At 55.6% G+C, this 23,580-nt stretch overlaps 1 protein-coding gene across 1 annotated transcript in view; it reads left to right on the forward strand.

The window, feature by feature from the left end:
- The window catches only part of GYPC (glycophorin C (Gerbich blood group)), a 44,439-nt gene extending 22,419 nt beyond the window's left edge, over positions 1-22,020 (forward strand). The window contains exons 2-3 of the mRNA XM_036253741.1: positions 17,689-17,739; positions 18,927-22,020. Coding sequence (XP_036109634.1) covers positions 17,689-17,739; positions 18,927-19,123 — 248 coding nt within the window. The 3' untranslated portion in view covers positions 19,124-22,020. The remainder of the gene's footprint in view (positions 1-17,688; positions 17,740-18,926) is intronic.
- Positions 22,021-23,580: the final 1,560 nt, after the last annotated feature.

Here is a 23,580-nt window from a genome sequence, read left to right on the forward strand (position 1 = left end):
ACAAGCACTCCCTGCTTCTCAGGTCCCAGGGACCGGCCACTGCACCTCCCACCAGAGACCGGAATCCAGGGGGTGGTGGTGGTGGTGTGTGCGTGTGTATGTGTGTGGTGTGTGGTGGTGGTGTGTGTGTCATCTGTGTGTGTGGTGCATGGTGGTGGTGATGTGTGTGTGTGTGGTGCATGGTGGTGGTGGGTGTGTGTGTGGTGTGTGGTGGTGTGTGTGTGTCGTCTGTGTGGTGCATGGTGGTGGTGGTGTGTGTGTGTGTGATGCGTGGTGGTGGTGGTGGTGTGTGTGTCATCTGTGTGTGTGGTGTGTGGTGGTGGTGGTGGTAGTGTGTGTGTGGTGCATGGTGGTGGTGATGGTGGTGTGTGTGTGGTGGTGGTGGTGGTAGTGTGTGTGTGGTGCATGGTGGTGGTGATGGTGGTGTGTGTGTGGTGCATGGTAGTAGTGGTGGTATGTGTGTGTTGTCTGTGTGTATGGTGCATGGTGGTGTGTGTGTGGTGTGTGGTGGTGTGTGTGTCGTCTGTGTGTGGTGCATGGTGGTGGTGTGTGTGTGCGGTGTGTGGTGGTGTGTGTGTGTCGTCTGTGTGTGTGGTGTGTGGTGGTGTGTGTGTCGTCTGTGTGTGGTGCATGGTGGTGGTGTGTGTGTGCGGTGTGTGGTGGTGTGTCTGTGTCGTCTGTGTGTGTGGTGGTGGGTGGGTGTCGTCTGTGTGTATGGTGCATGGTGGTGCTGGTGGTGTGTGTGTGTGTGTGATGCATGGTGGTGGTGGTGGTGTGTGTGTGTGTGTGTGTGTGTATCCTCAGATAAGTGAGGGTACACGTGTTCATGTGTTGGGTGCTGCCTCCTGGGAGCCATGCCGGTGCACCCTTCTCTTAGGTGAGAGAGCACTGGCAGCTGGCACCAGGGAGCCCGGGCTCACACTGTACCTCTCTGGTGACACAAGTGAGGCTTCCCAAGCCGCAGGGCAGATGCTCCTGGAAGCACTTCAAGATGATCTCTGTAATGAGCAGTTTGTGATCTGATCTTCTTGTCACCCCCGCCCCACAGTACACTCCTAATATTTAAATCAAGGTGCCCCCTCTCTTTGCTCACACCCTTTTCTGTTTTTTTTGGTTTTGTTTTTGTTTTCTGTGGTACGTGCCCCTAGCAGGAACCGAACCCGGGACTCTCTGGTCCACAGGCCGACGCTCAACTGCTGAGCCAAACTGGCCAAGGCACTCACACCCTTTTCAAACAGGATTCAAGCAGAAAACACAAATCACAGTAGTGCCTCACAATGTCACGAATCGCATACAAACTCCTCCTTCTCTGTCTGGATGCACCCTCTCCTGCGACCCTCACAGACGCCCTGGGAGCTGGTTTTTCTCTGGCTCCCATGTACGAATACACTCAGCACCCAGGGCAAGAGACCCGGCATCCCAGCTGGGGCCCTCCCTGTCTGCCTGTTCCTGTGGCTCTCCTCCCTGCCAGGGTCCTTCGCTGCGTCTTTACCTTTCCGGTCCTACACTGGAGGTCCTGCTGTCCCTGGGTCACCCTGGCCTCCCCTTCGCACGCCTTGTGGGCTCGCGCTCCTGTCTGAATGCAAGCACTCGGTGCCTTCCTCCAGCCGGCCGACCGGGCTCTGAACGGCAGCGCCAGTCCCCCACCTCCGCCGCCCTCACCTCACGCTGGCTTTCCCAGCAGGACCGGGCTCTGCAGACCCTGCCTGTCAAACTCGGTGAAGGAAGGAGAAAAGCCTTTTCTGCCTCCTGGTTGCCAACTGATGAGCCTTCTGGAAACGCAGTACCAAAGCATGGCTAACTAAATCATCATTATTTACACGTGCAGCCTGATCGAGGACATTCAGTCATGTAATTAGGTACCTAATGGTGCTGAAAATGCAATTATATGATTGTTTAAGTGAATTAACTCCTCCAGAGACATGGTGAGGATCAGCACATGTGGTCCTGCTGGAGAGCAGGGGCCGAAGAAATGTCAGGGTGACCCTGGCTACACAGAGGTCGAGTACTGGATTCATATGTGTGAGCACGCATGCACACTCACACTGCACAGCCATGTATGCATGCACACACATACCCACACATGCACACACACGCAACACACACAATGTCAGCCTTACCCCTGTGTCGTCAGGACTAAAAGACCTGCTGCGTCCAGAGACTGACTCCGTGAGGGCCTCAGATCCCCGGGAGCTCAGCGTACTCCTAAGGAGTGACTTTAACGGGTGACTTGAAAAGCCTTGGGGAGGTTATTTAACTTGTGAGATGCAAGTGTCTAGAAAAAAAATAATGACAAAAGAGTTCGTTGGGACACGTCAGAGGATTTTTATTCTACATCAGGAATTCATTCACCTGGCATTGTGTCGGATATTGAGGTATAAAATTCCGTCCTTGTCCTCTAGGAGCTCAAAAACTAGTGTGCAAAGCATTTTAATGGTGCTTTGAACAAGCGTTCAGCAAACTGTAGCCTGTGGACTCAATCTAGCCTGCAGCCGGTTTGGGCACAGTCAACGCGCTAAGAATGGTTTTACATTTTAAAGGGTTGTAAAAAACAAACAAACAGTCAAACAAGGAAGAATACGAAGCAGAGACCATATGTGGCCTGTAAAGCCTAAAATATTTGTGGAAATGCTTGCTGGTCCTGAAGGAATATGGGGAGGATGTCTGTGCAAGTCAGGGAAGGCTTCTCGAGGAGGCGGCTGACCTGGAGCTGGCAGAGGCCCAGAGTCTCTGGCTTCCAGCCCCGCAGAGGACAGACAAGGACAAAGACTATGCCTTAAATAAGAGCTATGAGAGTCCTGAGGTCTGGGACTTGAACCGCCCTCTGGCCCGACGTAGCTGGCCTGCCCCAAAACCCCGAGGCAGTGGGAAGGGACAGATCAGTGTGTCAGGCCCCTGGTGGCCTTGATGCCTTGAATTGCAGGTGGTCAGCTCTGCGGACTGAGTGGTGCGGGAGAGAAGCGCACACAGGCCACGCAAACAGCTCCCCAGGCCTCTGTCGCACGGACTCCAGGACCCCTGGATGCCCAAGCCTTCCAGTCACTCCCGTGCCCAGGCCACCCCCAATAGCTCAGCTCATCGCAAGCTGACCCAGTCTCTGGGCTCTCTAAAAGCGAGCCTATTGGGACCACAGATCACGTCACCAGACCCCTGACCTCAGCCTCTGTGATCATCCTTTACCCTCTGCCGCGGTGGAAGCCTGCTCCCCGAGGACACTGCTGCCCTGTCTGGTGCTGGCCGTTCCTCTCCCACACTCTGGCACCACTGGGCGCAGAACAGAGACAGTGGCCACTTCCAAGACACTGCTACTTCTTCCTCCTAAAAGCGGCTTCCTTCCCAAAGCGCACGTTGTGGGTGTCTCTCTCCCAAATATTCCTCCGTCACCGCCCTGAGCTGTCAACATAACAGGGGACTTAGCTCAGTTCCTGAGCTCCTCTGAGAAAGTAAGCTCTCGTTCCCGCTCTCTTTGTAGTCATCATCCAAGGATATGTTTCTACTGATTTTTAGAGAAGGGAGAAGCAGAGAGAGAACTGTCGATGTGAGAGAGAAACATTGACCGGTTGCCTCCCGTACGCACCCAGACCAGGGTTCGAATCTCTAACCTAGGCATGTGCCCTGACTGGGAATCGAACCTGCGACCTTTCAGTGTACAGGGCAACACTCCAGCCAGCTGAGCCACACCGACCAGGGTCCCCTTCTCTTCTCTTAACGTCTTCACAGCATTTGTCACCACCTGGCCTTCCATCACGGGTCTCCCTCCTCTATAGATGGAAGCCCCTATGTAGTTATTGTGATATTACTGACTGCATTCCCATGTTGTAGTTTACACCCTCGGGAATTGAAAGAAGTCAATTAGAAATGGAAGCCCATGACGGCAGGGCCTTGCACTGTCCACCGCCAGGTCCCTCGGCTCTGAAACAGGGACCACAGTAGGCCCCCAGTGAACTTTTGTTGAATGGATGATTCTAGAATGAGTTTGGGAATCAGACAGACTGATCCCACCCATAACCACTGAGTGACCTCAGGCAAGTTACCCAACCTAGCTGGGCCTCAGCTTCCTCAACTATAACTAAAAGGTATTACAACATCGACCTCAACGATTCTTCTGAGACATTGGAACAATACATGTAACTATAAAGTGAGCCCCCAAAAAGTGGGCCTGCACCAGGGAGGACGGAGTCCAGTGGGAAGGAGAGCTCCAGGCAACATGGGCCACTGGGGCAGTGGAGGCTGGAGAGCGGCCCAGGCCTCAGGGTATTATGTGTGGACCGCAAACAAAGGCCTGACCCAGGGGCTGGAGGTCCTGCTTTTAGGGTAGTCTGGGGCAGGTGACATTCTCTCCGGATAAGCTGCAGAGGCAGCCAGATGTCCAGGGTCGCCCTCAGGGAGAAGCATAGTAACTGACCTCTGTTCTATCCTAGGCTGGAGAGAGTGGGTTTGACTCTACGCTCCTCCCACCGACCTGAACTTAGTACTGGGGAGCCCCCCACCAGCCCATCTCCGGGCAGAGTAGGCTTTCTGGGCCCCCACAGCTCACCCAGAGGCACAGCTGCTCCTTACAGAGGAGTCTTGTCCACTGTGCCCACACGTGACCTGTGCGGGACACAACAGTCAGCCTGAGGAGCTGACGGTCCCACCAAGAGTGCCCGGCTGCGCCGGGAGAGGCACCTGCCTCAGTCCAGGCGGCATTGCCAAGGCTGCAGGACAGGAAGCCCATGTGTGTGTTCATGATGGATGTGTGTGTGTGCGTGTGTGTGTGTGTGTCTTCATGATGGATGGATGTGTGTGCATGTGTGTGTGTGCATGATGGATGAGTGTGCGTGTGTGTGTCTTCATGATGAATGGATGTGTGTGTGTGCGTGATGAATGTGTGTGTGTTCAAGATGTGTGTGCGTGTGCGTGCATGATAGATGTGTGTGCATGTGTGTGTGCATGATAGATATGTGTGCATGTGTGTGTGTGTCTTCATGATGGATGGATGTGTGTGCGTGTGTGTGTGCATGATGGATGTGTGTGCGTGTGTGTGACTTCATGATGGATGGATGTGTGTGCATGTGTGTGTCTGCATGATGGATGAGTGTGTGCGCATGTGTGTGTCTGCATGATGGATGGATGTGTGTGTGTGAACAGTGAACAAGAAGGGATGAATGAGTCTTGATGTAGAAAGTCCGTGAAAGACTCAAAGCTGAGGAAAATGAGCAGTAAGTCCCCTCACATTTAAAACAGACACAAGACCCGTCTGGAATGGAGTCCTCACTGGCCCCGAGCGTGGTCACCCACAAGTTGTCCTGGAGCAGGGCGCCCCTGAGGGCAGTGGTGGGAGATGGTCCTGCATTGTCCCTGCCTCTCCAATTGGCTCTGGGCCTCTCTCCACCTCACATCAAGTGAGAAGGCCCCACAGAGCCCCCAGAACACGCAGGGCTGCCCGAGGAGCTTGGATACCCACACGGTGGGCACGCGTTCCTGCCCCCACAGGGAGCGCTGCACAGGAACTCCTGGAGAAGTGTCGCAGGTCCTCAGGCCCACACCCAGGGACTGGTCAGGGCAGCAGCTCTGTACCCTAAACAGTCCCCGTCACACAGGCCCAGAGTCCCAGAGGGGCCAGCATGAACCATCTTCGGATCACTCCCTCGCAGAGCCCAGTCCAGGCTGGGCAGGAGGCCAGTGAGGGGTCAGGAGCTCGAGGACACCTGGGTCAGGGATGGGCAGGGCGGCATTCCATCGCTGCGCCCTCAGAAAGAGCCTGCACTCCAAGGCCGTTCCCACCGAGATGAAACACCCTTGTCACCAGTTACGTAGAAAAACGCTTCCCTGTGTGCTGGCATCCCCTTCCTGCTGCAGCTCAGGAGGGGCCTGAGCTCAGAGCTGGCGAGGAAGGCAGAGAGGCGAGCTAGCCGGGCCCCTTTCTCCCTGGACAGGCTGGGCAGGCAGGTGTTTTGTTCTTTAGTTTTGTTTCATTGTGGTAAGGACACTACTGTGAGATGCACCCTCTTCACAGTTCAGTGTGCAGTCCACTCTGTCTGACTGTGGGCACAGTGCTGTGTAGCGACCCCGAGACGTGTTCATCCTGCTTCACCAAACCCTCTGCCTCCATTAGCAGCTCCCCTTCCCCACTCCCGGCTCCTGCAGCCCTGCGGCCCGCTCTTCGGTTCCATGGATTTGCCCGCTGGAGGTTTTCATCTGAGTGGAACCTGCGGCATCTCTCTGACTGGTGGTCTCACTTAGGAGTTACAGAACAGGTTGAGACCAAAGCTTTTGATTCGACTGGACTTTTCTCTTTCTGGACAGGACTGGAGAGTGACCAAGCATCCGCCACATGTTCCCTGCCAAGGACAGACACACAGCACGTGTCTCCAGGGAGGAGAGAAGCGGTGTGCCCCTCGCGAGGCCTCTTCCTCGTCCTGAGCTCCATCCCTTCCCACAGAGCCCCCTCTCTGCTCCTGTTCATCTCGGCACCTCCCCTCTGCAGGCGTGACTAGGAGACCAGGATGGAAATGAACTGTAGACGAAAAGTTGCTTTGCATATTCATACCCTTAACTTGGTAGGGGATGTGCAAAATTAACTCACAGTGCCTTGCTGTCGTTCATTTCTGTCTTATTTTCCCCAAAACAATGTGAAAAGTAGGGAGGAGCCCCAGGCCAATGCACGGAGTGCTGCTGGTAGACAGATAATGTAACTACGGGGCCAGATGGAGGGCGGGGCCCGGGGGCATGGAGCCATCCTGCGTGGTTGGAAAGAGGTACAGTGGGGGCTGGTTTGATAACTCCAGGGGCGCCGTGGACACGGTGCAGGGCTGTGGTCAGGAGGCTGTGCAGCAATGGAAGAACCAGGCAAGGGCCAGGGTGAGCGTTCACACGCCGTCCACCCTAAAGCTGCTGTGATCCCAGCCGCCGGGAAGCACATGCTCACTACAGTACTATCCGTAGATGGGTCCCCTCCAACCCTTCTCCCCCAGACACTGAAAGAGATATTCTGTGAGCTTGAGGGGCAAACCCAACTATGCTGAGGTTACACGGCTGGCTTTCAGGGAGTATGAGGCCTTTCCAGCCGACCTCCGACACCCCCTCAGCTGAGTGCACCACTCTGCAAGGCAAACCCAGAGACCGTCCAGGAGGCCAATCCAACCGCTTCTTTATGAATGTGGAGATAGACGCAGACTCCAAAAGCGTAGAGCAAATCACTGACGTGAGGATGGAACTTTTCTCTACATTGCAAGGTTCCTCTGGCTGTTCTAAGAATTAAATCTACATGAGACCAATTAACAAAATAAAATAACCACATTTACTTACATACGTACATATGGGAACCCCACATACATGCAGGGTTCAGAGGCAGTAAGGGGAAGTGAGGTGGATATAAGTCAGTCCAAGCTGAGGATGAGGTCAGGCACCTTTGGACTTCAGAGAGGAGGAAGTCATTGCGATTATTTAGCTGAGGTTCAGTCATGACCAGTTTGCCCTGCCCTGTAGCAGGTGAAAAAATGTTATCTCCGATCATCTCTTGTTATGGGCAAGGCCCCTGATTTAAATTCTTTTAGGTGGTTAAGGAGGACAAAAGTTTCTCTTGAGCCAGCAAGGTCTGGATTGCCTTTGGCTCAATAATAATCTTCATATCAAGAAGGCACATCTTGGCCTCAGCCCATTTGTCTCAGCGGTCAGAGTGACAGCCTACTGACCAGAGAGTCAAGGGCTTGATTGCCGGTCAGGGCACATACCTGGATGCAGGTTTAATCCCCGGGTTGTGTGGGAGCAACCAGTTGCTGTGTCTCTCTCACATCGATGCTTCTCTCTCTCCCCCTTCCACCCTTCCTCCCACTCTATCTAAGAAACAATGGAACAATACCCTTGAGTGAGGATTTTTTTTTTAAAAAAAGGCACATTTTGGAGTAACTCATTCTGAACCCCTTCATCGATGTAGATGAAGAGACTGAACCCCTTCATGGATGTAGATGAAGAGATGGTCACAGGGGTAAAGAAAAATGAAGAGATGGAAGAGATGGAGAAACAGGACCGAAAAGAGAAAACTGAGTCTGTTTCCATTATAAGGTTCTTTCCCCTGAATGAAATCAGGACATGGAGGCCTCCCTCGGAGAACTCTGCAGGAGGACTCCACCGGTCCAGGAAGTGAAGGGCTCTACAGTGTCTGTAGGAAGACACTCAAACCCGGGGAACCTTGGGAAGCCAACTGAGCAGGAGGCCAGCACGACCTCACGGAGCTGCAGAGAAGCCAGTCTGTGACCAGCTGCCCTGTGGTTCCCAGTGTGCACCTTGGACCCGGCCCCAGAGAGGTCAGAGCCTTCCTTGTGTCTCCGCCTGCAGAAGTGAGCTTCTCGGTGAGCAGCACCGGAGTCGGACTCCAGCCCCACCTCCTCCACGGCACCACGGAGAGGCAGGAGAGCAGCTCCGCCCACGAGGGCACCCGCGCCCCACTGTGCCTTGGTTGGAAATGAAATGCCTACTCGAAGCATCTCTGTACCAGGCCAGGCAAAGGGTGAGGGAACGCAAGACTCAGGTCATTTAAAGTCCAACTGCCCGGTGAGGCCCAGCACGGCTCGGAAGAGCTAGACATGGGGGCTGGTATGCGGAGGGTCACAGACAGCAGGGCACGGGGTTGGGCAGACATGTTGGTGGAGGGGGACCTGCGTGGACTTCTGGCCCCAGGTCAGTTCTGAAGACCCCACTCCTTGTCCTTAAAAGTGACACATGTTCATTGTAGATGGTTTGGAAAGTGCGTAAAACTGTACCTTAGAAGAAAACAGTGCCACTGTAAGCCCCTCCACCATCTAAAAGCTACCACCTCAACATCCTAAATGTTTTCCTTTCAGTTCTTTTTCTAAGGCTTTTAAACGTGATTAATATAATTTCTATTTACGGGGCCCTGTTTCTTTCCCTTAAATGAAACTCCCTGCTGGCGCCGACTCCGCACATCGCTGCAGCGGCTGCGAGTCTGTCGCACGGGCGTCTCAGGATTTACGGGACCAGTTTCCCATCATGGAACCTTCAGAATCTTCTCTTCCTTAATGTCCTACTTTTAGCCATATTGCAGTATATTCCCTGAGCATGAATTTCTCTTTCCATTTCAGATTACTGCATTAGGATCCATTACTAGAAATAGAGCTTTTGATTCTCAGGGTGACACTTGCCGAACAGTGTCCAGGAGCATTAAAGGCACCGACCTTGGAGCACCCGCTTTGACCGAGGCCCTGTCAGCACTGTCAGCGGTGATAACGAGCAATATCCCAACAGCCTCCCTGTGTGGGCACTCACTGGGTGCTCGGGCACACTCACCAGGGGCCCACCCGGCAGTCATGCTCCAGAGCTGAGAGGCCGTGGCCCCCAGGACACTCCGGGGTGTGCAGCGCGGTCACTGCCACGCACTCCTCTGGCACACTCCACCCCTGGCCGCTGACAATGCACACAGGCACAGGCACGCCCGCAGGCACCAGCCCTGAGCCTGGCAGGTGGGGCTTCTCGTGTGTCCTCACTGTCCCCACATCGACATGGAGCTGGGCTGGGAACAGGTGTGTCCAGGACCGTCATGGCTCTAGCCCTCTGAGGGAGCTCGGAGCTGGGAACCAAGCAGGCACTGAGTGGGGATCACAGCCCCAGTCTTGGATCCTTAAAACATCTCCAAGCGTCTATTTCCTTTGCCATCTGGTGCCCCAGAACCTTCCTTGGCAGAAGCACCTTCTGGCTGCTCCATCAGCACCCAGGACACGTCAGTCAATCGTCAGGCTTGTCCTTCCTCCACGGTCCCCCTGGAATCACTCAGCACACGTGGTCACCGGACCACCTCGGAACCCATTCCAGATTTCCAAAGGGCCAGGCTGAGGAGACCGTCTTACCCACCTTTCAGGGCAGGGACCCAAACCCACGTCCTCCTGCCCAGTGCTGTTTGGGCCCATGGAAGGAGACTGAGTTTGATAAAGCAGAGCAGAAACTTTATTCTTAGATCAAGGAAGGAAGAAGGGTGAGCTCATGCTCCCATGGCAGCTTCTGCCCCACTGGGAGGAGCCTTCTGCATGCATGGTCTGTGGCGTGGAGACAATTACATTCCTTTAGGCACGATAGTCATCCTGCACTCTGCCCTTCCCGTCATGGTCCTCTTCGCGCACGATGTCCCATTGCCATCTCCGTCTTTGCACTCAGCACCTTGATCCTTGCCCTCGGTACGTTGGTCTCTGCAGTGGGGAGTCCTTTTTAGTTCCTATAAGCAAGCATAGCTCGTGACATAGTTTAGGTATTGGAAACATTAGGGTCTTTTAATCCTCACCTGAGGATATGTTTTCTTATTGCTTTTTAGAGAGAAGAAAGGAGAGATAGAGAGAGAAACATCGATGTGAGGGAGAAACATCAATCATTTGCCTCCCACACAAACCACAACCAGGGTTCAAACCTGCAGCCTTTTGGTGCATGGGAGGACACTCCAGTCATCTGAGCCCCCGGCCAGAGCAGAATGTGAGGGTTTCACAGCTGACAGCACAGGGACACTGCAGTCCTCGTCAGTCACTGGTCAGAGGGTGTGTGCACCTATGGGACCCCCGCCCAGCTCTTCCTGGGGCAAGGTGGGGGTCAGCAGAGGTGACAGATGCTCGGTTCACTGCGCCAGCTCTCCACCGGCACCGGCTGGCTGCTGCAGACAGGATCTGAGCTCACGGTGTGGCAAGGGCCGCTGTGACCGTCACTTCTTAGTGGTCCTCCTGAGGGTACCAGGCCCCCAGTTCTTGCAAAGGGTATTGGTAACAGCAGTTGAACCAAGGGGTTCCGGCAACAGCGACATCACCTGGGAATGTGTCAGGAATGCACATTCCCAGGCCCACCCAGACCTGCAGTCCAGAATCTGACAGTGGGGGTCTGGTCCAGTGACCTGCAGGGTGACATATCCCAGACCCTTCTGATGCACACTCAGGTTCGAGAACAGCGCCTTGGCTGTCAGCCCCAGGAACTGGGGTTCTGTCTATTTGCTCCTGAGGAAAGGGAGGCTCCGGAGTCAAGGGAACTTGCTGGGGAATTCCCCTGACACCGCAGGTGTGGTCCACCCATGATGGGGAAGGAGGGCACAGTGCCCTCGAGGGGACTGACCGACTCCTCTGGGTATTTCATTCCTTGGTCCTTAGGGCCTTGCATTTCGTGCTCAGTGTTCATCTGCTCCGTCCTTCTCCACAACTCGGCACATCACTACAAATGCCCCCAGGGCCCCACTGCTTTATACTCTGGTCCGAGAAGGGAGACACCGCTTCCTTTCCTTTTACGTAGACCTGTGGCTCAGCCGAGGCAGTCAGCCATTGTGCTTAAATACGACTCTGTTAAAAAAATGCTTAGTACAAAAGCAGGGGGATACGGGTGCAGAGAGCCTATAACCAGACACGCTGAGTCTTGAGTCATGAGTCCTCACCCTCCTTTCCTGCTCCCCTCACCCCCCAGAACAAATGCCTGGATGTGCACCCCTCCGAGCAAGGTCCCCGGGCACCCAGGGAAGAGGCTCCCTCCCCGGCACCGCCGGCAGTCTCTCCTCCAGTCTGTCTTGCTCGCTGAGTTTCTGCCGTGCGAGGCCGGAGCGCTCTCTTCTCCAGAGCAGAGAGGCCTGTTCCTGGCCACCTGGGCTCGCAGGCTCTGCGTCTGATGTGGTGGGTGTGTGTGCCCGCAAGGCTTCGGCGCCCCCAGGCACGGGTCCCTGTTTCATGCAGCAGCTGCAGGCACAGAGCAGTGGGAAGGCAGGAGCATGGCTGGGAGGACAGCGTGCCGGGATCATTGCACAGGGTGCAGAGCCGCGGGTCATGGGGCCATGCTAGGGGGTGCAGACAGGTCAAGCTCCCCAGCGTACAGCCAGCGCTGCCTGGAGCCCAGTTCCTGGCAGAAGTTGACCAGGCATATGGCAGTCAGGCCCAGCAGGCCTGCTGACCACGCCACCGTGGACTTCCCCCCACGCCCTTCTCTGGACACGTGCCTGGTTCTCCTGTTGGCATTGCTGACGCAGCTCTCAGCAGGCCAGCTGGGGACCTCCCCTTTCTGAACTTACCCACAGACACATTCGTCTCTGTCCACTACTCGGTCAGCTCCTTGAAGGCAGGCCCTCGCCTCGCCCGGGGGCACGGGTGGAAAGAGAAAGGCCAGAGGACACATGTTGGAGGGAAGGACAGGTAAACACAGCCACGAGCTTCCTCGTGCCGTAGGACCTGGGCGTCCTGGGGCTGAGTCTGATGGCTGAGTCCTCCTACAACACCAGGTACAACTGCGTTGCTCGTTTTGACACCAGATCACACAGAGTGTTGGCAGTTTAACGTTCACGTAAACGTGTTGTGTCTCTTCAACCAAGTGATAAGCTCCCTGAGGACAGACCCATTCCTCTGCCTGTCCCAGCGCCGGGGGCTGGGCAGTGTCCACGGCTCAGCCAGCTCCGGCGGCTGGCAAACGAGGTGGCTGGTGGGTAATCACATGTGTTCATTTCTTCGGGAAATATCCTGAGACCAGTTCTCTCCCAGTGGGCTTGAATGCTACATCTTTCCAGGCCATGATAACAACAAATCATGAAAGAAAAGAAAATGTATTTGACCTTTTTTCTACCCAAAAGAAAAGCCAGTTAATAAACTTCAAATGTCAAGTGACTTCTGCGTGGCTTTCGTAAGGACGTTGAGGTCGGAATCTGGAGCAGGAAGGAAAACACCACTGAGAGCCGAGGAGGACTTTCCACGACCTCCCCCGAGTCCTGCTCCGCCCGAACCACACCAGACGCCACGGAGGCCTCGCCGCTGCAGAGTGGCCTGGCTGGCCAGCCCCGTGGCTGCCGCACAGCCGTCACGGACACTGCGGCAGGCGGGACTCCCAGGGTTCCATGACGAGCCTGTGTTTCCTTCATGATTTTAAGGCTAAACCCTTCTTCTTCCCAGAACACAGACCTCCTGGTCTGCAGCCGTCCTCAGCCTCAGCTCACAGCAGCTCCCTGTCCCGAGGCCTTCGCCCTGTGGCCATGGCAAACAGGATGTGGGCATTTCTCCCCACCTGGGCAGAGGACAGCTGAAGAGGCGTGGGGGGGACAAAGAACTTCCCAGCACAGCTTCATCTGAGAAAGGATCCGCGTGCCTCCCGGGGCCAGGGCCTGACCGCCGCTTTCTGTCAGCATCTGAGAAATGCCAACCTCCTCCCCCAGGACCCAGCTGCTGCTCGAGTCCTGCATCCTGCCAGCTGCACCCAGGCCACCAGCTGGAGCAGAGAGTCGCCTACATGGAGGGCAGCACCCGGGCGCCCTGACGCCTCCCAGGAACCGCTTGCCTTTGACCAGAGGACAGGCGGCCGGTGCCCTGTGGCCCTGGAGTGCCGGCGGGGGCTGGACTGCAGCCAGACTGCAGCGGGCACAGGCCAAGCTGCTCCCAGCCTGCGGGCGGCGGGCGCTGCTGTGCAGGGAGCCCCAGGCGGAAACACAGGCTCTGCCCTCTTTTCGCTGTGAGATTTCAGCAAGTTACTTGAACTCCTTGGGCATGCATTTTATTATGTGTGACTTAAAGAAATGACAACTCTTCCCTTTGCTGGCTTGATGTAGGATTCAGTGAGGGAGCTTAAGTGGCAGCCTTGCCCAGGGCTTGCACCCAGTAAATGCACAGGGAGCCAACAGAGTGCTCCTCGCCTCCTCCGCCTCCAGGACAGGAACATCGCTTCCTGTTCAGGGGGGCTCTTCCCACGCCGGGAATTTCCGCAGGCCTGCCTCCCACAGTTCCTGCCACTTGTGGCCGGTGTGAGTGTAGGAGCGGAGGTCCCCTTTCCTTCCCTCTCAGCACCCTCCAGCCAGCTCTCCGGGAGCATCTGTTGTCCCCGCACCTGGCCATGTGGCCCTGGCCCTGGCCTTGTGGCCAGGCCTGCAGCTGGGCGTCCACCTCAGGGGTTCAGGAGCCCAGAGTTGCGGCACCAGCCAGCCACGGGCTGCCATCACCCACAGCCGCTTTCCTCTGCTCTGTCCCCCGCTGCGGCTCGCGGCCTGGTCCCTCAGCTCAGCTTTCCTTGAACTGTCGCGACGTGTCAGCGAGATAACCAGAGACGCACGGCCGCATTGGAAGGAGCACTTTATTCACTGGCGGGCTACGGGGGACAGTCTCCCCATATTGCAGCCCCGAGCTTCCTTTGTTCTTTGCTTATACAGGCACAAACTACAGAAAAAACTACATTCAAAAACCTACATTCTTCTTGGCGCCGCTTAGTTGGTGCCGGGGCTGATGCAGACTGCTCCAGGCAGGGGGAACCTGTTGCAGGGGTCAGGGCCATCGTTAATCTCTCTCTTTTTGTGGTCCCTCCAAGTTCCCCAAGGCATCATTCACCCCTTATCTTTATGGTTCCTCTGCGTGTCAGTCCCAGGGTTTTTAGAAAACTGCTCGGGTGTTTACGTGCAGGAATAACTGATCAGAATGGAGTTTAATTTTTAAAATAGCCCAAATCAGAACAAAATGCTGTCGGACTAAGGGTTTTGCTTATTCTCTCCCATAGTGCTAATGTCTCCTACGTGATGGTGAGTGTGACCCCGGGAAGCACCCCTTGCGTTGTGTGCACAGTAAAACCAAAGCTCTTCCTAGCAGTGCCCCAACTCTGCGTGGAGGGCTCCTGAGTCCTCTCCCTCCCTGCGCTCTCTCCCTCTCTCTCTCTCTCTCTCTCTCTCTCTCTCTGGTGATGACCCACAAGCGGGCTGAGACTTACTGTTTGTCAGACACTGCCCTCACTAAAACTCACAGACAGTAGTCGCACCTCCAAGGTCAAAGACTCGCTGTCCATTTCTTGGGACCTACCCTGGTTTCTGCAGCAATGTGGAGACACAGAGACACCAGGCACCCAGGTGTTGTCTCACCATCTGCCAGGACAGTGCTGGGAACCTATGGAAATCCTCTGCATGGACTCCCAGCACCTGTGAATTGGTCACTTGGATGACCAGCTTTGAATGACATCAATCAGGAGTATTAATAAGAATCGGAATCAAAGGTGTGGCTAACAACTGAGTAAACACCTATTCTGAGCTCTGTACCATGTAGTTATTATTGTCTACATTTTATATAAAATATGCATCACTTCTCACTCCTACCACAAGCTGGGCATGTGTGCAAGGTGTGCAAGGTGTGTAAGGCAGTCAACAGCAAACGTGCTGACAGCACCGCGGTTAAACTGGGGAAGCCAGGATTTGAACCAGAGCTGTCACCAGGGTTACATGGTGCGATCTGATGCTCCAGTCTTCAGAAAGGACTAGACTTTCAAATAACAGTCACAGCTATCATTCGGTGTCAGGCACACATCGCAATGCTGGGCCTGCAGCCATGAGGAGTGGTTCGGGGGCCGATGGAGCACCCCTCTACTGGGAGCGTCCCAGTCTCGAGGAGAGCGAGGGCAGAGAAATATAGGGCACTGTGGTCTCTACAAAAGATCAAGTTGAGGCCTCTCGTGCCTGTCTAATCTCGGGGCTGGGTGGTGTCTCATTCTGATCTCAGACCCCCACATGGACATAAATTATACCCTGCTACACTGTAAGTGCACCATATGACTGTCCATCGGACCCCCACCTGATTTCTGAGCTCAGTGCCATTCTGATCCCAACACACACGTAACTTTCTCCCCAGCAGGGGGTGGATTTTCCTTCTAGGCTTATAAGGGGTGTAGGCAATGAGGGTGCTGTCCCTACCATCTCCAGACGCAAGAGATCCAAACCCAGACTCTGGAGCCTCAGTGTCCCAGACAGTGAACAACATCTGGGGAGAAAACTGAGAACCAGGGGAAGGTGAGCACTGTTGTGGGTGCTGAATGTTTATACATACTCGTCTGTCGGCCAACTCCTAGTCATCCTCCACGGGCCAGTCCTGGAAAACCTTCTCTTACAGCAGCACTTCTCAACCCTGTGAGTCTCAACCCCGAAGGCCTGTCACCACAGATGGCTGGCTCATCCCCAGCATTTCTGACAGTGTAGGTCTGGGGTGGAGCCCCCAAATTTGCTTTTCTAACAGGTTCCCAAGAAATGCTGTTGTTCCAGGGACCATACTTTCCTGCCAAACTACCGAATGGCTGTCTCATACCATCCCCACCTTCCCAGACGGGCTCCCTCCTCTGTGCCAGTGTGATCTGGGCGGCAGTTCCGGTCCTCCTGAAGGGTCACTGCTCCGGAGTCAGGAGTACTGTGGAGCCGGCGCGAGTTCAGCTCTGCCCCGCTGCAGGGTCTGGGCAGGGAGAGCAGCTTCCCTGCCCACCAGGCCCTTGGTGGACATGACCTCTAGGGACCCCAAGTTGGGAGGCAGCCCAGGTCCCACCAGCCCCCGCCTGGCCGGCCTGCTGCAGCGCTTCTGCTGCTCCAGTACATCACTTTGGGTACCTGGTCCCTAAACACAAGCCAAGAAATGCACCCCAAGTGATCCAAGCCAAATGCCTTGGGTGCTTACCCAGCTCACCCAGGCTCACACTGACAAACCTTCAGTAAAACGCATCCAGAAAAAATAAAGAGAGAAAGGACCCAAGTAAACAAAATAAGAAATGAAAGAGGAGACGTGACAGCTGACCTCACAGAAGTGCAACGTTTTATAAGAAAATACTACAAACAAGCATATGCCAAGAATTGGGACAACTTGAAAACAAGGGATACATTTCTAGAATATACAAGCTTCCAAGACTGAACCGGGAAGAAACAGAAAATCCGAACAGTCCCATAAGTACTAATGAAGTTGAATCAGTAATCAAAGAGCCCTCCGCAAACACATGACCCCGTTGCACTATAATTAACGTGGAAATGACTACTGTGAAGTGGCCTTCTCTGTTTCGATGTATGTCGTTGGTGTAATGGGAACACGGGATTTCCATGCTCACGCTGACACCCGTGCTCTGACAAACCCTTCCTCTCCCTCGTCGCCCGGAAGGTGGAGACCCTCTGCAGCAGACCCAGGTAGCGTGCAGGTCCCTGCTCCCCTGGGGGTCCCAGCCACAGCCAGACCCGAGCTGCAGAGGATCTGTAATGTGGAGAGTGCTGCAGGGGGCCCCCCCACTGGGGAGTGGGTGTGCAGGGCTGTAGAGGCATCTGGGAGGAACCTCCAGGTGGGAGCCACGGGCTTCCAGAGATAACAGGGAGTGCAACCCCAGGTGAGAGCCCAGCCCACTGGACGAACAGTGTGACCATGGGCAGGGCGCTTCCTGAGCATGTGTCCTACCTGTGAAATGGGCTGATAACCCCATACTAATGTGCATTGTGTGACTGCTGCAAAGACCACATGATATAACAGATGGCAACTGACGTGACACCTGGCACAGGCGGGCCGCCCACGTGCGCAGACACACCGCCGATGCTCTGGTGTCACCACTGTCCTGAGAAACGCTGAGATGGTGCTGGCACTACCCGCACCAGCGGGCTCACCTTCATGCCACCACCGGTGTCCGCTGAGCATCTGCCGGTGCGCACCAGGGTCAGGGACACCGCGGGTAGCCCGTCCCCCCTCGCAGCCCCCCGAGATGCCCTCGCTGGCCCCTCGACGGTTCTCACTGTGCTCTCCAGCACCGTCAGCAGCCACGCGGACGGGTCTGTGCACCTTGGCCAGAGGCCTGTTGTGCAACATGATGTCTCCTGTCCACTCTGGGCCATTCACACAGCGGCTCCCACGTGGCAGGGGGTGCAGGCTGGGCTGAGATGCTGCCACTGTGGGGGAACTTGCTCTCTCAACTAAGGCTCCTCTGTTCTGTTCACAGAGCCCGGCCCCAGCATGGCCTGGACGACAGAGGACATTGCCGTCATTGCAGGTGAGCTGGCCTGGGCCCTTCAAGCAGTGCGGCGGGTCAGAGGCAACGCTCGGAGAACTCACCTGAGGACTCAGCCAGGGGCGCCATGACTTCCCTCTCTCAAGGATGTTTTGAATGTGGTCTGGGGAGGCTGGCCCTGTAAGAAAACGTCCAACACAGTGTCCCGGTGGGTGTGGGGAGACAGGAGCTGTGCCAGGGGCACCACCTCAGGGTGCTCAGGCTGAGGAGTCACAGAGATGGAGGCTGGAGACAGAGCCGCTCCAGTCGGGGTGGGGGTGCCGATGGACCAGGGCTCCCTGAACTCTTCTCTGTGTCCTCATATCACCCACTCCCAGTCCTGGCTCCACACCCCATCCCTCCATCCTAAAGTGAGGTGGCCCTGCTCTAGCCTTGCGTCAAACCCTGCGCTGGCCCCACTGGTCACGGTGGGGACCCCAAACTGTGCTTCAGGAGAGGCTAGTTTGGGAGGTGTCGCCTGCTGTTTCTTCTGAGAATCGTGCATCTCCCCAGCTCACTCAGGGCACAGGGACTTGACAGTCAGATATAAGTAAGTAGAAGCCGGCCCTCGGGCTGCCGCTCAGTTCTGGGTAAGCCGACGTCCTCCAGCCCGTTGGACCCCGAACCCTTCTCCTTACACAGTGTGATTAACATCCTGCACAGAAGTGCTGTCCTGAAGGCAGCAAGTTTAGGAAGTTGTTCCTCAAAGGTGGGACCTGGGAACAATTCGCACCTCCTGTCTTCCCTAGTGTCTCCCACAGCCCACAACCAAACGTGTCACCCTGGTCTTTCCCCCTGAACGGAGTGCATTGGGCAGTCAGCTCCGCCCAGGTTCCCAGCACCTTGAAAAGCCATGCCCCAAGGGAACCCTGGTTCCAAACGGAAAGCTCTGCGTCCCTGGAACCCCTCAGGTGTAGGCAACCCCACGGAGTTGCATTATTCACATTGCAAATCGTGCACTCAGGTCTGTCTGTCCTGATGCTCTGGGGTCGGGACTGGAACAGTGTTCCAGCCTGTGTCTGCACCGTGCTGAGAGGGGTCGGGGCAGGGAGGAGGGGACAAGGGAGAGGAGGGGTAACTGCACTGGGCAGGGGAGAGTGGCAGGAAGGAGCCAGCCTCCGTCCAGCCACCCCGTGTGCCCTGACCTGCTGCTCCGGTTTCAGGCCGCGCTGTGCTTTCTGCCCCTGCAGGCGTGATCGCCGCCGTAGCCTTCTTCCTGGTCGGCCTCCTGCTCGTCATGCTCTACTACATGTACCGGCACAAGGGCACCTACCACACCCACGAGGACAAGGGCACGGAGTTTGCTGAGAGCGCAGACGTGGCCCTGCAGGGTGACCCGTCCCTGCAGGATGCTGGCGACAGCAGCAGAAAGGAGTACTTTATCTGAGGGCCTCCCCTCCCCCGTGCCTCCTCCTGCTCCTGACTCCACTCCGCCCCTGCACTCACCTGGCCCAAGACATGCAGGCGGCCCGGGAACACCGTGCTGGGCCAGGAGCTGGGAGGAAAGGAGGAGGAATCCAGTCAGGAGCCTCTCCCAGGGACACCGCGAGCACCCGGGGGCCAGCCTTTGCTCTGCCCGGGGAAGAGGCCGCGTCTCCCTGGGCCCTGGGCAGTGCAGGTTGTCACCGGTGTGGTGTGCAAGCCCTCGCTGGGTGTGAGTAGGGTGGGTGGGGCTGGGGCTGAGTCAGCACTGGCGAGACGGGGCATCCAATGTCCTTGACATCTGGGGAGCAGCAAGTAACCGAGCCAGACCTGCCTCTGTCTTCCACTGACCCAGCTCTAAGGGATTGGAAATAAATTTGAAACAAAACTGAGCACTCAGAGTCAAGTGGCCTTAGCCTGATTGCCTGGGGAAGAGTGAGCGCCACCCAGCACTGGCTTTCCACGGGTGCCACAGTGCGTCTCGGTAGAGCCTGCAGGCGTGCCTGGGGCTGGACGTCCACTCCGGCTCCATTACAGGCCCCGCACAGACCCACGCGGGGCTCCCGGGCCGCCGAGGATTCTCTTCCCCACACAGGCACCACGAACCAATGTAAGGGCGGACGGTCCCTCTAGGAGTAGGCTGTCCCAGCCACCACGGCCCTGGCTGCAGCACTGATTCTGTAGAAAACATGGACCTGTTGAACAATATGCGTGAACTCCGTCCTCCCCATTTAACAGTGGCTGGGGCGCAGGTCCACTGGGTTTGGGCCCTGGCTCCCCTTTCCTGGTCCTGGAACTTGGTCCGCTTGCTTGGCCTCTCTGGCCTCAACGTTGTCAACCCTGGAGAGGACATCCCTCCACGGCACCGGCTCAGGGTCGAACGCAGGACACGCAGGCGGGCTCTCAGGGCCGGCCCGGCGGACACGTGGCACCGGGCTACGTTGCGCAGTTAACAGAAGAGCCCGGTTGCACCACTGCTAAATGCTTTCTGAGTGGTAATCATCCTTTGACATGAGCAGCAGGAAATAAAGGAGAACTGCCCGGCCTTCCTCTTTCATAAGCATCCCTCTAAGATCCCCAGCAGCTCAGCCATCACCCAGAACCCAGCATTAAAGACGCCCCCCCACCCGCTACCAGGAACCCCTGGAGCTCAGGTTTGCCAAGGCTGCACCACCTACCACTGGGAGTCGGCAGAAAGGGCCCCAGATGATGAGACCAAACTGCGTCGCGAACGGCCACCACCGAAGGAGCTGGAAGTCCTAGGGCTGTCGTGGGGGAGAAACCGAGAGAAGAAAGGAGCATGGGCAAAAGGCGAGGCCGTTCCCTGGGTGACCCGAGCTTTCTGGCCCCCCGCCATCTCATCTGGAAAAGGAAGGGCTTGGCGGCATCTCTACGTCCCAGACTGCTCAGTGGAACACCGCGGGGCAGCGTGGTGATCAGCAGCCGAACGCAAAGGCTGCCTGGGCGGATGGGTTTGGGTGATGACTATTAAGCCGTGAAGGCTTCCCAGCATGCCTGCGTCCCGGTGCGTGCCGGCACCGAGGTGTAAGGGGTAGGGAAACGAATGCAGCCTCCCCAGTGGATGTGGCCAGAGACCCCATTTCTTCCCAGAAGACCCACTACAGATGTGTGCACCAAGAGGTCCTCAGAACATGTCTGGGAAACACTAAACGACTTCCAACGCCCTTTCCTGTTGTGACATCACTTTAGGATTTGAAGACCATGTGGGCCTATGGCCTCGTCTTCAAGGACTGTAAGCAGAGATCACCGTCTAGACACGCTTTGCTCTACACAAGGCTCCGGGGAGAGAGGACGAGCAGAGCCCTGGGCTGCTGCCCGTGGGGAAGAGGAACGCTGGTCACTCTTCCCTCCCTCCTCCTGCAGGTCCCCCAGCCCTGTGTACTGACTGCTGTCTGAGGACTGGCCCCTTGGAGGCAGGACCTTTGTCCCCTCCCTTCACGTGTCCTGGTCCTCACCCTGCCTACCCATCGTCCTAGAAAACTCTCTGGCAGAACAGCCAGCTCCCAGCCCGCGGGGTCTCCAGGCCAGTGTGGCCGATGCAGTGTGACCTGGAAGCTGCCGGGTTGGACTGTCCAAGAGACCAGTCCAGATACCGCCCAGGAGGCAGCTGGCACTGGCTGACTGCAGAGAGGCCAGCAGTAGAGCAACCTAGTAAGACAATGTGCACATCCACACACACGCACACACGCGCACACAGGGGCATGCCATGCACACCAGTGTGCTAATGACCGGTGCCCCTCCCCTTAGGTCAGGAAGCACACTTTCCTCACCTCGGAAATCTCCCCCAGGGCCCTGCCAAGGAGTGGAGACAGCCCTCACCGTGGGGCAGGCCCCTTACCCAGCTTCCTCTCCTCTCCTCTGGTCTTCACGTGGCCCCGCCCGTCCTGCCTGCTGGGAAAGGACCTCATCCTCCCCAGAAGACGGGGCAGCAGGTCGGCTCCAAGCCGATTGTCAGGAATATCAGAGAACGTTTTCTTCAGTGGAAGGAACTGCTGAGGAGTGTATCCTGTTTATGTTCCTTTGGAGGAGACACTGCTCAGTTGTTTTCCAGTTTTTGCCTGAGCTTTTTCATCATCGTAGCAACGGGGATGATGTAGGTGCCAGTGGGGCTGTAACCGGCCCCCTGCCACAGACAGGACTACCTGCAGCACTTGGGAGTGCCCACCAGAGACGGGTGGATAAAAGAAGGGCGGTACACGTATGCAGCATTACTCAGCCACACAAAAAATGTGAAATCTCGCGATTTGGGACAGCATGAATGCACCTAGAGGGTATTATGCTACGTGAAATAAGTCAGACAGAGAAAGACAAACCACATATGATTGTACTTATATGTGGAATCCAAAGAACAAAATAAATAAACAAAATTGAGGCAGACTCATAGATACAGAGCTCGGACTGATGGTTGCCAGAGGGGAGGGGGATTGGGGAACTGGGTGAAAAAGTTGAAGGGATTAAGAAACACGAATAGGTAGTTTCAAAACAGTCGGGGGGATGTAGGACACAGCATAGGAAATATACTCAATAATATTGTAACAGCTAACTATGCATGGTGCCAGGTGGGGACTGGAACGATGGGGGGATCACTTTGTAAAGTATATGATTATCTAACCACTATGCTGTACACCCGAAACTAATACAGAATAAGATTGAATGTAAACTATAACGAAATAAAATTTTTAAAAGACTCTACCATGAGCAATAACAACAGCACTCGCGAAGCCCTGGTTTGCGGTCCAGACCGCGCTGGCTGTGTTTAGAAAGCCGGTGGCGAAGGCGGACTTAATGGCTCCACCTTTAGCAGGTACATAAGCTCCAAAGACCAGAAATGGAAATGATGACCTAGCTTGTACAGCACTTCAATTAAGTGCCAAATAAAGTGTGCCTCTCAAAAAAAGAACTAGAGACACTTTTGTGTTTGCTATGTAACATGTCCCCATATTCTTGAAAGAGAATGACTCTGGAATCACACAGAGTTGAATAAAAACCTCCCCTCTGGCACTAATTAGCTCTGTGACCTACGAAGAGTTACTTAACTTCTCTCCTTCAGTTTGAATCAACAACATGAAGATAAAATATTTTACTTTTAGGCTGCTTTGAATATAAAATTCTCGAAGGATAGGAGCTGGTCAGGAACTGTAACAAGCCAGCCTGCGGCCCTCCCGTGGATGGACAGAGGCACGGACTCCTTGCTCAGAGCTGGGAGCTCTGCCACTCACAGCACAGTGGGGCCGTCAGCCTCTGCACATCCCATCCGGTGCCCTTGTCCCCAGGTCCCGAGGGCAACAGAGAGGGTCTCGGGTGGGTGCTCACATCCAGAAGGGGGTCCTGAGCTAGGAGAACCAGAGTCTCCTTTGATAGGGGTAAGGTGCCTGCCCTCTGTTCTGCAGGAACAAACTGTCTGCATCTCCCAGGGCCCCTCACAGAGCAAACATCCTAGAAAAGATTGTCCAGGACAGGGAGCAGCCTCACGCACAGGATGTAAGAGATGGGGAGACCCCCCGGAATTACCGCCCAAGTAGGAAGGCTCTGCCTAACGCAGTGCCTGGTAGTGAGTGCTGACTACACACCTGCTGAGAAAGTGTGCAGACATGAAACCCTAGCCATGTGCTGACCACCGGGCTCAGAGCCCTGGAAGGTATCCCGCCTCTCACCAGGGAAAGGGTTAGTAATATTCTAACAAGTAACGGTAAAAGCTAGCAAAAGGCAGAAACTATGAAAAACAGGTTGCTTGCATGACCTTTGCTCAGCCTTCTGTTGAGTGAAGATTATCAGGTTGTCCGCAAGACAATGAATCACCCAGCAGATGCCGGATGAGATACCAGACCAGTCCAACTGCAAAGTGGACAATGGGCCGGGCAGAGTATGTCAGCAAGAACTGCTGAAAGCTAGAAGTAGAGT

The sequence above is a fragment of the Molossus molossus genome, unplaced genomic scaffold, assembly GCF_014108415.1.
Source record: "Molossus molossus isolate mMolMol1 unplaced genomic scaffold, mMolMol1.p scaffold_m16_p_11, whole genome shotgun sequence".
In the NCBI taxonomy this organism is placed as follows: Eukaryota; Metazoa; Chordata; class Mammalia; order Chiroptera; family Molossidae; genus Molossus; species Molossus molossus.